Below are 14,244 nucleotides of genomic sequence, written 5' to 3'. Positions count from 1 at the left end.
TCCATTAAGAGTCAACGAGTTTATATATATATTATATATATATATATATATATATATATATATATATATATATATATATATATATATATATATATATATATATATAACTGAAAACCCACACCCCAGAAGTGACTCGAACCCATACTCCCAGGAGCCACGCAACTGGTATGTACAAGACGCCTTAATCCACTTGACCATCAAGACCGGACAAAATGAGGTGATAGCCGAGGCTATTTGAACCACCCCACCGCCGGCACTCGGATAGTAATCTTGGGCATATCTTTAGTTATATATATATATATATATATATATATATATATATATATATATATATATATATATATATATATATATATATATATATATATATATCCCTACAGTACATACTCCCCCGCTAACTTTTCATAGTCTTTATGTTAGTGCTGTTGGACTAAACTAGGCCTATACCATATATCCCTACAATCTCATTAGACCTATATGATAAGAAACATCAATGTCCTAAACAAATTATAATTCCCATAGCTACTGAGAACGGAGGCGCCCAAGATGAAGTGTTGCTCATAATAGAGTACAAATTTTTTGTAACAGAGCCGTGAAAAAAGCAAAGAACCAACCCTAACTTTTCCTAGGCCTATCTTTAAATAGGCCTAAGAAATAAGCCATGAGCCTTGTGTGTAATAATTATAGAATAAAATTGTGTACAGTATTTTAAAGATACTAGGTTACTTTACGTGTGATAGGACAAAATATATTGTAAAACTTACTAATTTAAAAAGCCCATATTTCCCACTTAATACCCCACATGTATCCCTCAACATCATGAATAATGTCAAAATGATGCAAGATATGGCATACAAGCCTTTAGTTATCTTCAGGTAACCTGTTAAATCATTAAATACAAACTATTTAATGATAACGGAATGTTTAGTCATTGTTTATCAAGGAGCGCGATGCGCATCTCGACCCTCGCGTCAGCTGGTCTCCATTCAGAGACTTGAAGGATGGTAAGTTGACACTCTCTGTCTCCCTCTCTGTCTTCCCTGTCTGTCTTCCGACGCAGCGTGCCGGGGATGACACTTGGAGAGGCACAGAGGGAGGCGCGGGTGGGGGCAAATATGACAGAGGAGGAAAATATATGTTTAGGGTTGGTGGTCGCCCGCTGGAAAGTTGGTCTCTTGCGTGCCTCTTGCTTGTGGCACTCCTGGCATAGCTGCCACCTGCTGGGGCACACCTGGCACTCCTGGCATAGCTGCCTCTTGCTTGTGGCACGCCTGGCATAGCTGCCTCTTGCTTGTGGCACTCCTGGCATAGCTGCCTCTTGCTTGTGGCACTCCTGGCATAGCTGCCTCTTGCTTGTGGCACTCCTGGCATAGCTGCCTCTTGCTTGTGGCACTCCTGGCATAGCTGCCTCTTGCTTGTGGCACTCCTGGCATAGCTGCTTCTTGCTTGTGGCACTCCTGGTATAGCTGCCACCTGCTGGGACACACCTGGCACGTCTGGCATAGCTGCTTCTTGCTTGTGGCACTCCTGCCATAGCTGCCACCTGCTGGGGCACACCTGGCACGCTTGGCATAGCTGCTTCTTGCTTGTGGCACTCCTGCCATAGCTGCCACCTGCTGGGGCACACCTGGCATAGCTGCCTCTTTCTTATGGCACACCTGGCATGGCTGCCTCTTGCTCTGTCACGAATGCCATAGCATGTGGCTGCTGTTTCAGGAATGCCAAAGCAGGTGTCACTTGTGTCACGTGGGCCAAAACAGGTGAAAGCTATGTGAGACTTGTCACAGAACGCCAGGGGGACGCCTGTGTCACAGTGTACTTGAGACACGTGTTGTGAGTCTTAAGCATATAACACTTGTTACACAGTTGTCAACTGATGTGGCATTGTTACACAGTTGTCAACTGCTGTGCCACTGTTACATAGCTGTCACTTGCTGTGGCACTGTTACACAGCTGTTACCCACTGTGGCACTGTTACACAGCTGTCACCTGCTCTGGCACTGTTACACAACTGTCACCTGCTATGGCTCTGTTACACAGCTGTCACCTGCTATGGCACTGTTACACAGCTGTCACCTGCTGTGGCACTGTTACACAGCTGTCACCTGCTGTGGCACTGTTACACAGCTGTCACCTGCTGTGGCACTGTTACACAGCTGTCACCTGCTGTGGCACTGTTACACAGCTGTCACCTGCTGTGGCACTGTTACACAGCTGTCACCTGCTGTGGCACTGTTACACAGCTGTCACCTGCTGTGGCACTGTTACACAGCTGTCACCTGCTGTGGCACTGTTACACAGCTGTCACCTGCTATGGCACTGTTACACAGCTGTTAGCTGCTGTGGCACTGTTACACAGATGTCACCTGCTGTGGCACTGTTACACAGCTGTCACCTGCTATGGCACTGTTACACAGCTGTCAACTGCTGTGGCACTGTTACACAGCTGTCACCTGCTATGGCACTGTTACACAGCTGTTAGCTGCTGTGGCACTGTTACACAGCTGTCACCTGCTGGGGCAAATTTCTCAGCATTAAGTCATGGTAGCTCATGCCCAGCAATCTTCAAATGTTTTTTTTGTTTGAACATTTTGGATTACATTTATTAATCATTCTACATTCCAGGCATTTTGGATTACATTGAATTTTGAATTTGTGCCAAGGAACTGGAGAGAGTAGTAAAAAATAAATATTTTGATATTAACTTGAGGAGAAAGTTAGTTTTATGAGTCTCAGGTTCCTAGTCCTATTTTCACCATTTCTGTGCCTTTTAAGTTTGATTTGTACATTTTCTGCATGAGTGTGGACACTCTCACTACAAATTGAGGGCTGCCTTTATTTATCAAATTTCCAAGACATTGCTGCAGTTCAAAATCCAGTTTGGTAAAATTAGGAAAAATGTGGGAACCTTTGACAAACTGCTGACTTTTTGTCCCCAACCAGGCCACTAGAGAAATGGTGGCCCTCAGGTAAATTTGGATAAGATTGTAATAGGATTGTATCAATAGTTCTTCCACATCAAAGCAAGAAGAGTGAAACTGACTACTAAAAGTTGAAATTCATCATACAGTACTGTACAGTACACATTATACCAAATATGTACTGTACAGTACAGTACATATTATACAGCCGTATTATACCAAATATGGTTTCCCATTGTCAGGGACAAGAAGCCTGTTTAAACCTTGAAAGCTTCCCCCCTGAGTGAGTGACACACCTTCCCCAGAATGCAACCCATAACAGTTGCCTAACTTCCTGGGTATCTATTTACAGTTTGGTGAACAGCAGCAACATATGGCAAGAAATGTGTCCATCGTGCATATGAATCGAACCCAAGATGTCTTGGTTGTGAACTATGCCACAGGACCCCACTGTAGTATAGATTTTACTATCACATCCATACAGTTATGTTGAAATTACAAAAAAATTGCTTTGGTTTTTTATTACATAAGGTATCAGTAAAAATTTAGATACAGTACCCAACATGTACATCTGAATATACAGAAAGTGATGTCACTCCAATTCATCCTGGACCATTATCAAGTTGTGTAAAGAGAGTGGTATAGAAAGTCTGCCACTCTTTCCTTATGTGACTTTATAATGATTCAGAATGGGCTTATAAGTATTCACTTCCTATACAGTATTTACAGATGTGTAGGTTGGGTGTCTAATTTTCACCCATGTTATTGTGATTTACTCCATATAAAAATAGCTTAAATAATAGCTTGCCTGAAATGCTGTGTGTACTAGTGGCTTTAGGTATTGTATGTACTACCTCTATCTTTAAATATACAGTAACAGAATGTTTGTACTGTAAAACTGCAACTATTTATGTACTGTTCCTAAATAAATTATTATTATTATTATTAAAAAACTTTGTTTCAGACTGAGCAGCAGCGACAGTGTGAAGAGGAAGAACATAAATGTCATTATGTTGCCCTGGAGTCATTACTGGTGAAGCATCCATTAAAAAACACCTGGACGATGTGGTATTATAAGGTTAAAAGTAGCAATGTTTGGATGGAATGTCATACAGAAATAGCCAGCTTTAACACTGTTGAGGACTTTTGGGCGTAAGTTTAAATTATACCAAATTTTATAATAGCTTCAATGGATATTAGTATACAATATTAGGAGTCCTGCTAATATGTATGAACATTTTGGGTTACATTTATTAATCATTCTACATTCCAAGTATGTAGAAGTTTATGATGGTTTAACCATCTGTGCCATTATAAAAATTTAATACCGTTTACAAAATTTCATATTGGAAAAAAAATTCTGCGTTTATTTTTTATTAGAAAATTTGATCCAAGTACAGTAACTTAGTCTCTGTCTTGAATACTTATGACCTAGTAATAACATCATAAATACAACCATTAAGCATAATATGGCCCAAGATTATTATTTGTTAAACTTACGAAATGTCTCGGTGGAAGACAACATAAAAAAAAGGGAACATGTGGATAAGGAAAACTATAAAAGATGTATAGACCAATGTGAGGTAGCTCCAATTTCTATCCACAATTGTGGATCCCGGATTCAATCCCTGGGAAGGATAGAAATGGTTGGGCAATTTTCCTTCCACTTAATGCCTCTGTTCATCTAGCAGTAAATAGGTTCCGGGGAGTTGTGGGATTGCATCCTGAGGAGGGTTTGCAATCTGATCTTGGGGTTATCTCAATACAAGCCTAAAATATATATACACAGGTTTCCTGTCCCTGACAAAACAAATTATGTACAGTATTGCGAGGGGCGGTGCATGGAATGGACCCATGTAAGGGAAACCCGGGTAAGTCGCGCCAAACAGTGTGGGCACCTCCATCCCAAATATGGAAATATCTAATGCTGATGTGCTGTACCGAATCGTTCATAGACGACTTGCCCGAAACACTGCGTGTACTAGTGGCTTTACAAGATTGTAAATTACCATGCTATGTATTCTCACAAACCCAATGTACCTTCTTGTATATAAATAAATAAATAAATAAGTATTAATTTTTTATTTGGTAACTATAGAGGTAACTATAAGAACAGTACAGATACTGTTCAGTATAATGTTCAATAATGGCAGACAAATTATCTTTATATATAATATATATTATATATATATAATATATATTTATATATATTTATACACAGTATATACAAGAGTTCTCACATTCTTGTAAAGTCACTAACATGCATAACATTTCAGGTCCTTAATCCTAATTTTCCCTGGAATACAACCCTCCAAATTGTTTAACAATTAGGTACTCATTCACTGCTGGGTGAACAGAGGCTACAGTTTAAGAACTGGCACCCAATCAACCCTCCCCCAGCCAGGATACAAATTTAAGATGAAGGAATGTGAGAATTATGCTATATATGAAGTTAGTTTGGTATTTCTCAGTTTAAATTCAGTTGAAAAAATCCTCTGAAATAAGGCAAGGACCTTAGACAAGAAGTTGGATTTTGAACTGCATCAATGTGAAAAAGTATCTCTTATTTTCTGCCTTACATTGTAGCATGTTGAGCTTGAAGCTGTTGCTCCTTTTATGTACAGTATGTATTTTATGCTCTTTTAACATTTGACCTTTTATAAAGTGGTTTGGATCAATATCCTCCAAATTGTTCAGTATTTTAAGTTTTGACGAGATCAGTCCTGTCATGTCTGGTTTGCAGTGTTGGTAGCTCTGTGCATGGCCCCTCAACCATTCCTGGTACATATGTGAGCTGACTTAATTCTGGGATAATTTTTGTCACCCAGTGTTGAACTTTCTCCAAAGTGGATAAGTCTTTTTGAAGATAAGGTATCCATGATTGGATGCAACAGTCCAAATAGGAGCACACCAGAGAATAATAAAGTTGAATAGCTACATTTTTTTTCTTTTGACATCATAGGTTCATTTGACTATTCCTATTTTTTTTTTTACTGTAGCTCCATTATCTTGTGCAACGTTCAAAGACTGGTGAAAGATTGATGCCTTCCTTTTCTTCCCTCACTCCTGCCCTCTTTTCAACATCCCCGCCCTCTCCTTCCATAACCCCTCTCCCCTCCTTCATATCCCCCCCCATCTCATTCCTCCTCCACACTCTCTCTGAAAATTTAACATTATGAAGCACTGAAAACTGCTAAAAAAACACAGCTCCATTTTCAGACTTGATTTCATCATGTCTGATCACTAAATCTCTTAATTTCATCAAAGGATCACTAAAGATGCTGATATTTCTTAGTGGGGCACTGGCCGACCCCCAACTGGCCTATGACACTCCCCAGGCCAGTTGGGGAGTGTCATAGTTGATGAGAGTGCCCATCCCCTCCCATGTGTCATCTTGGAAAGCTGGGTGAGGTTTGCCGGAAGCATCTGGCCTCCAACCTTGAAGAGACAAAGAAAGGCAGACAGATATTCTTTTGTACAGATATAGATTTGCTACTTGGTAGAGTTTATATATTTGCTTATTTATATACATACAAGGTACAGTGAGTTTGTGAGAGTACATAACATTGATGTTCTTACATTCTTGCCAAGCCTCTTAACACGTAGTGTTTCGGTCAATAGACAGTAGAAATATGAACGTACTACATGTCAGTTAGGTACTTCTTTGTATCATCTTTGAATTGGATAAAGGAAATATAGAATTTTATTTCATTTGGGAGTACAGTACTGAATTTTATTACTCTGAAATGATAGCCAAATGCACTCATTAATTTTAAATTTACCTTAAGTGCCGCACATAATTTTTGGATATACTGTACTGTATATAATAAATAGAAATATTAGTTACTTCAAACCTTCTGCATTTTTTTTTTATAAAATATTTATATTTTCCTCTTTAACAACCTTAACAAAAATTGCTATTCAATTCTTAAAGGCAAGATATCTGGGATGGCATTCTTGTGCAGAAATGAGAATACAGTTCTGTGCCAGTTAAGTATACTATACAAGTGAATTTAAAGGGGAGAGTAATTTATTTGGGAATGATTGAAATTTTACAGATGGATATTCAGGCAAACACTGGCACTATAAAACATTTACTGTATTCCATTTTGTGACATTACTATTCATGTGTCTTTGTAGTTTATTGTAAATAAAGCTAATGAGACAAATTTTGTCATCACATGATTATAAGCATTTTTAAATGACTTTTGATGCCTAATGTCATTATTGTTAATTCAATGTCCGAATTCCTGCACGAATTCCTGCCTGAAACGCTTTTCGTAATAGTGGCTTTAGGCTTTGTATGTACTAACTCTATCTATAAATCCATCAATGTTTGTATCTCACCTTGTATGTATGTACTTTACAGTAATAAACATTTGATTTTGATTTAATTTGAATGTTGAATCAACAGTTGATAACATTAATTTAGCATTGAGCCAATGCCACTCTTGGATATTGTGCCTACTGGGTATTTATCTTTGCTCTTGGATAGTTATTAAATTTCTATTACTATATTGACTGGGGTAGTAAATAATGATTTTGGTCACATTTAGCTACTAGCAGATTGTTGTATCAGAATACATCATAAATAATGAAATTATCTTCTTTTTGCAGAGTGTATCATCACTTAAATCTACCTTCAGAGATTGAAAGAGGTTCTGGTTACTCAATGTTTAGAAAGGGAATCAAACCCATGTGGGAAGATAGCCACAATTGGAATGGAGGTCGCTGGCTTTTCACCATACAAGAATCAAATGACTGTCAAAAACTAGATGATATATGGATGGAAATGGCAAGTACAGAATAGATAGCAAGTCTGGCTAGGAACTATTTCTTGAGAATTATTTCTTATATTTTAAGTTATATGAATAGATTAATTGTAAGTGCTAATTAGAAATGCTAATTAACGTTTCAAAATGTTTCGCTTACCCGAAACGGTGTGTGTATTAGTAGCTTTAGCCATAGTATGTACCAGCTCTCTCTAGAAATCCAACATTCTGTTTGTAACTCATCTTGTATGTATGTACTTTTACCTGAATAAACATTTATTAATTATAGAAACTTATTATAGAAAGCTTTAAAATAATACCATGTTAATAATTCAACTGTTAAGTTACTGTACTATATTAAACACCTAGCAATAAATGTTTGACTTTGAATATTACAATTATAGAATATTTATTTATTTATTTTTATATACAGTACACACATAGCATTGATGGTTATACATTCTTGTAAAGCCACTAGTATACATAGTGTTTCGGGCAGGTCCTTAATCTAACAGATAATTTTTTGTAGGTAATTTTTAGCAAAATTTGAAAAATTTTAGCAGGAAAAAACTCACATAATGGTCCAGAATAATGATTCACTAGACTGCCCTCAATGAGACAATCACCTTATAGGCCTCTGTAACCCTTTCCACTACTGCCCACAAGATGGGTATAGCGGTGCATGATAAATGAACTAAGCTAAACTAACTGAGACTATCAAAGAGAGAGTAATTGCAAAACACCACCTGGTGATTGTGGGTAGTGCAAAGTTTCATCTTGAGGATAATCTTTTTTGTCGAACATCTATTACATAAATAAGAATATTTCCTGAGTTGACCTGAGGTACACCATCTCTTTAGTGGCCTCAAAGAGGAGAGGAAGGCAGCAGCTTGTGAAAGGTTCCCCCCATTTGTCCTGATGATTTTATCCAGCTAGGTTCTGAACTCCAGTACTGTTTTGGCATTTATGGCTTCAGTAGGTAGGCAGTTCCATAGGTTTATAATGCTATGGAAGAAATCCACATCAGATTTGCAGATGACACTAAGATCTATAGTGAAGATCTTAGATCTGCACTTAGCACGAAGTGAAAAATGATATCGAGACCATTCAAAGATAACTATGTGAACTCTACAAATGGTTGAAAGACTGGTAAAGGCTTTTTAATATTGAAAAACACAAGGCCTTGCATGTGGGGCATAACAGTGCACATTGCAACTATGAAATCAAAAACATTACCTTGCAGCAGATTGATGAAGAAAGGGACTTTGTAGTCAGAATCCTTCAACCACTGAAAGTTGCACAACAAGAGGGAGCTGCAGTAAAAAAGAAACCAACCAAACACTAAGAATAGTCAAGTGAACCTTTGGCTTCAAGAAAATGAAGGTAGTTATTCAACTGTACAAATCTCTGGTGCATCCCCATTTTTATTACAGTACTGTATTCAAGTGTGTAAACCTCATCTTCTGAAGGACTTTCTCACTGGAGAAAGTTCAACACTGGGTGACAAAAATCATCCCAGAACTAAGTCAACTCTCATACCAGAAGATGTTGAGGGACATAGTTAACACTGCATACCTGACATGACAGGGCTGATATCAAAACTTAAAATATTGAACAATTTGGAGGATATTGATCCAGACTATTTCTTTAAAAGGTCAGCTGTTACACATTCAAGGAGTAATGGCTTCAAACTCAACAAATCTTACATTGTGAAACCGTTCCTTGTTTGTTACCTTTTGAAGAAATTGTCTGAATCAACATCCTCCAAATTGTTCAGTATTTTAAAGGTTCAATGAGATCTGCCCTGTCATGCCTGGTTTGCAGTGTTCAGATACTATGTACCCCGCCCTGCCCTGGTGACTATTACTCCCTCATCTATCCATATCTCAACTATGGTATTTGTGCTTGGGGTTCTACTACCCAAAATCATTTACATCCTCTAAATACTCAACACAAAGCTGCTATTAGGACAATATCCAACTCTGGCCCCAGACATCACTCGGTACCCTTACTCAAATCTCTGAATATGCTAGATATTAAGTCACTGCACATTCTCTCATGTGTATTATACATATATAAAATGCTGAACTGTAATGCCAATCCTGACCTCAAAAGCTTCATTGAAGGTTGTAACAGAACCCATGAGCACCACACCAGAAATAAATACAGTTTTGATATTCCAAGAGTACGACTTAATCAAACTTGAAATCCTCTACAAATCAAGGGACCCAGAATGTGGAATGACCTTCCCAACCATGTTAAAGACTGTACCTCTCTCAACCAGTTTAAGATAAAAACGAAGCACTACCGAATAAATTCCCTGTAACCTACCTTACCCCTCTATTGTCAACCCATATCTACTTTTTTAAACAACGCTGTTTGTCGACCTAATTGTATTTGTGCTGCTTTTTCAGCTATGTGACCCCCTTTCTTATTTTTATTTTTATTTGTTCTCAACACATTTTATACTTTAAACTCAATTAGTATTAAGTTTTAGTCTTTAATGTTTTTCCTGCCCGAAACGCTTTGCATAATAGTGGCTTCAGGCATTGTATGTACTAGTTCTATCTATAAATCCATCAACTTTGTATCTTACCTTGTATGTATGTACCCTACCTGAATAAAAAATTTAATTTAATTTAATTTAATATAAATGATTAACAACAAATTAGCAAATGATAGTTTTCTAATGCGATACTTACCGGGGAAATATAAAAGGAATAGACTATTTTTTTTCGTTCTGAAGCTTTAGTGTTTGTTACTTGGTATATTTCAGCTGATTTTATTAATTGGAGAAGCTTTTGGAGATAACAATGAACAAGTCTGTGGCTGCGTTGTTAGTGTATGGAGGAAATTTGACAAAATAGGTATATGGACTGCAGATGCATCAAAAAAGGAGAACATCCTTGAAATTGGGTAGGTTAATGTTCCCCTATTTTTTTATTGATATTTTTTAAATTACAATGATTTAATTCTTTAATTCAAACATAACTTTTTATAAAATGAATCCAATTTATATGATAATTATTAGTCTTAAGTAGTAGGCCTTAACTGTAATTTTCTTGTTTGGGTTGTTTAAATACTGAATGCTTTGTTTTAAGCCTTTGTTTTAATTAACAAATAAAAGTTTATCAGCCAGAATTTTGTGCCTTTCCTCTAGTGTGTGAAAGATAAGATGTTATGGCTGAAGAAATTATTTTGTATAAAATGACTTCAGATTAATTCAAGTAAATTTAGGAAATAAGAATTCAGCAGCAATTAATCTGAAGTGAGTACAAAGAAGCAGATTACTTTATCAATGGGGACAAGCTTTAAGACATTGGGCTGTACTCACCTAGTTGTACTTGCGGGGGTTGGGCTTTGGCTCTTTGGTCCTGCCTCTCAACCGTCAATCAACTGGGAAGATTGACACATGGTTGTACGTACAGCTGTCACCGTAATGAAAGAATTTGGCAATGGGGCACATACTTTTTTTGATATAATGTATTGAGAGAGAACTGTAATTAAGTTTATGGCTACTTGAAAGACTATAGGAGCAACATCAAGAAGACATTGAAGTGTGTGTGAATATGCAGTGTCAGGGTAATAAACCTAAGGAATCTCCTACCTGTCAAAGCTGTAAATACGAAGACAGTGTATTAGTTTAAAATACAATGGAAAGAAAAGTCTCGGGAATAATGTAGTGCAGTTATGGCACGCTTGTTCCACACTTCTGTTGACAAGCTTGACAAACTTCATGAGCGATTTAGGCCAAGTTCAAGTCCTATCTAAGGAGGATCTGTGCAATGATCCTTAACTACAAAGCAGTCCCGTGGAGCACTGGTAACACACTTGCCCTGCACTTCGTGAGCGATTTGGCCTGGGTTCGTATGCTGGCCGGGAAGGATTGACTAGGCACGAATTCTCAACTGTATGCCTCTGTTCACCCAGCAGTGAGTGGGTACCTGGTTGTTAAACAATTTGGTGGGTCATATTCCAGGGAACAAATTAAAATTAGGAACCTGCCTGAAATGTTGTGTGTGTTAGTGGCTTTACAAGAATGTAAGAACTGTTGTTCAGTATATATAAATAAATAATACATGTAAATAAATGTTTATTCAGGTAAAGGTACAGTCCATACTGTACATACAAGATGAGTTACAAACAGAATGTTGGATTTCTAGATTGAGCTATTACATACTATGCCTAAAGCCACTAATATGCACAGCATTTTGGGAAAGATGTGGGAAAATCTTTGACTAAAGCTATATTATTGACTATACTATTTCTTTATACTGTACCTCATTCATTTGTTGAACTAGCAGTAAATAAATACCAGAATAAATAAATGTGTTGAATTAGCAACAAATAAATATCTGATGACCTAGACAAACTGAAGGAATGGTCCAACAAATAACCACTAAAGTTCAACTCAAGCAAATGTAAAGTAATGCTGCTAGGTGGAGGGAGCAGGAGGCCATATACAGGGTGGTACCAAATGGGAGACGAAGTCTTCCACAAAATTGAGAGAGAGAAAGAGCTCGGAGTTGATATCACATTGAACAGATCTCCTGAAGCTCACATCAAAAGGAGAATGTTATCTATTCTGATTTTGAGTACGAAATGGAGATGGAGAAAGAACCAGGAGTTGATATCACATTGAATAGGTCCCCTGAAGCCCAAATCAAAAAGAGAATGTTATCTATTCTGACTGAAAACAGTATACAAAATCCTTTATTAATTAATCAGTTTGGTAGTTTAGCTTATGATGATGATGACCTAGTCTATATTATTATTATTATTATTATTATTACTATATTTATTAAAAACTTCATTGTATGAAATTTCTATTTCTTTGATTAAACAATTTTTGTTTCAGTAAGATATGTAAAATAGCATTGAAGGAATCATACAACGAATCAGTAAATTGGATGTATCGATCACATTCTGCCCAGCGAAAATATGGTGTACAGTTTAGCACTCTGTATACACTTTAAAAAAAAAGGATGTGCCATACCTGAAGGATACCAATTCATATTGTTATCAAGTGATTTCAAGTTTTACTAGCATGGATATATACAGTTTTCTTATAAATTATTTTATATTACTGTATATTACAAATTATCTTGTTTAACTAAAGAAAAGTTTGATATACTATATACTGTACAGTACTGTGTAAGAAGTAAAATATAATGTATTTGTTACCAAATTTATTCAAGAAAGGAATGCAGAGCTGCGGTGTGTGTGTTATGTATGGTTCTTCAATAACAACTTTAATTATATATATACAGTATATATATATATGCATTATAAATTTTACTTATTGTCATTTACCATGGATTAAATGGGCTTCTTAAAGAGTACTAAAATCTATTTATGTTCTTGTTTCACACTTTCGAATGTATAGTTTGATTCCCCCAATTTAACAATGGAACTTTGAAATGATTATATTATCCTATATACTAGGAGAAGGTGCTTGGTTTCTGTTCTGAATTTATTCCAGTATTTGTTTTGGTAATGTATACAGGTAATGCCTAATATTATATTGAAAAAACAAATTGTGTCCTTACATGGCACTTCCCATTGTATGTTCGAGCTAGTAGGACACTACTTAACATCAGACTTTTCTTATTGTAGTATAGTTACCAAAGAAGCAATGATTATATTCTCTGTATTAACACCTGGGAAATTTAACAATTTGTATTCAAAATGTGAACCATTCCAGCTGAAACATTTGTAGATTTTTTTGTATTATATACTGTATATATATATATATATATATATATATATATATATATATATATATATATATATATATATATATATATATATATATATATATATATATATATATTTTTTTTTTTACTCTGGTGCTATGTACAGATGCCTGATAGCAATTACTGTAAAAGAAAAATACAGCATAACCTAATGTGACAATTAGTAATTTATAATTACTGTACTATAATATTTTTGAATGATACTTGATTTTTTTAGGATAAAATTGGACAACTGACCTTTCTGAACCCCATTGAATGTTGATAACACATTGATACCTAGGTTACAAGGTGTTGAACGAGAGAGGTTGCCTTAGGAACTCTGGGAGTGCTCTAGAATAGTTAGCTAACTGGGGACGGGATAACGGACTAAACGGACTAGAGAGAGCTGTTTCCCCCGGCCTCGTTAGTTAACTGGGGGGTGGAATAATGGACAAGAGAGAGCTATTTCCCCTACCCCCCGTTACATGTATATTATATATATATATATATATATATATATATATATATATATATATATATATATATATATATATATATATATATATATATATATATATAAACACACACACACACACTAGCTAAACACAGATGCCGAAGAAATATAAGAAAATTCACCTTCGCATATAGAGTGGTAGACGGTTGGAACAAGTTAAGTGAGAAGGTGGTGGAGGCCAAGACTGTCAGTAGTTTCAAAGCGTTATATGACAAAGAGTGCTGGGAAGACGGGACACCACGAGCGTAGCTCTCATCCTGTAACTACACTTAGGCAATTACACACACAACACAAGGGGCACA

At 36.4% G+C, this 14,244-nt stretch overlaps 1 protein-coding gene across 4 annotated transcripts; it reads left to right on the top strand.

Moving 5' to 3' along the window:
* Positions 1-936: 936 nt before the first annotated feature.
* Positions 937-13,429, top strand: LOC123769369 (eukaryotic translation initiation factor 4E1). 4 transcript variants are annotated; one of them, XM_069317189.1, is made up of 6 exons: positions 962-1,004; positions 3,274-3,452; positions 3,886-4,073; positions 7,539-7,716; positions 10,470-10,609; positions 12,556-13,429. In XM_069317189.1, exons 2-6 carry the CDS (start codon positions 3,408-3,410, stop codon positions 12,566-12,568), a joined length of 564 nt encoding a protein of 187 aa, XP_069173290.1. In that variant the 5' UTR covers positions 962-1,004; positions 3,274-3,407; the 3' UTR covers positions 12,569-13,429. The 4 variants fall into 4 exon arrangements, with proteins under 4 accessions (XP_069173289.1, XP_069173290.1, XP_069173288.1 ...); XM_069317187.1 differs by having other exon boundaries at positions 967-1,004; positions 12,552-13,424; XM_069317190.1 differs by having other exon boundaries at positions 971-1,004; positions 3,274-3,404; positions 12,552-13,424.
* The last annotated feature ends 815 nt before the right edge of the window (positions 13,430-14,244 follow it).

Source organism: Procambarus clarkii, chromosome 86 (genome assembly GCF_040958095.1).
Source record: "Procambarus clarkii isolate CNS0578487 chromosome 86, FALCON_Pclarkii_2.0, whole genome shotgun sequence".
NCBI classification, from domain to species: Eukaryota; Metazoa; Arthropoda; class Malacostraca; order Decapoda; family Cambaridae; genus Procambarus; species Procambarus clarkii.
Note: the sequence above shows the minus strand (reverse complement) of the source record. Positions and strands in the feature narration are given on the sequence as shown.

What these genes read in the sequence shown, in the direction of transcription:
- LOC123769369 (XM_069317187.1), top strand. Translation starts at nt 3,408, where the DNA reads ATGTTGAAATTACAAAAAAATTGCTTTGGTTTTTTATTACATAAG. An exon ending in TTGGTTTTTTATTACATAAG is followed by an intron (nt 3,453 to 3,885) that starts GTATCAGTAAAA and finishes ACTTTGTTTCAG; the next exon opens with ACTGAGCAGCAGCGACAGTG. An exon ending in ATGATATATGGATGGAAATG is followed by an intron (nt 7,717 to 10,469) that starts GCAAGTACAGAA and finishes GGTATATTTCAG; the next exon opens with CTGATTTTATTAATTGGAGA.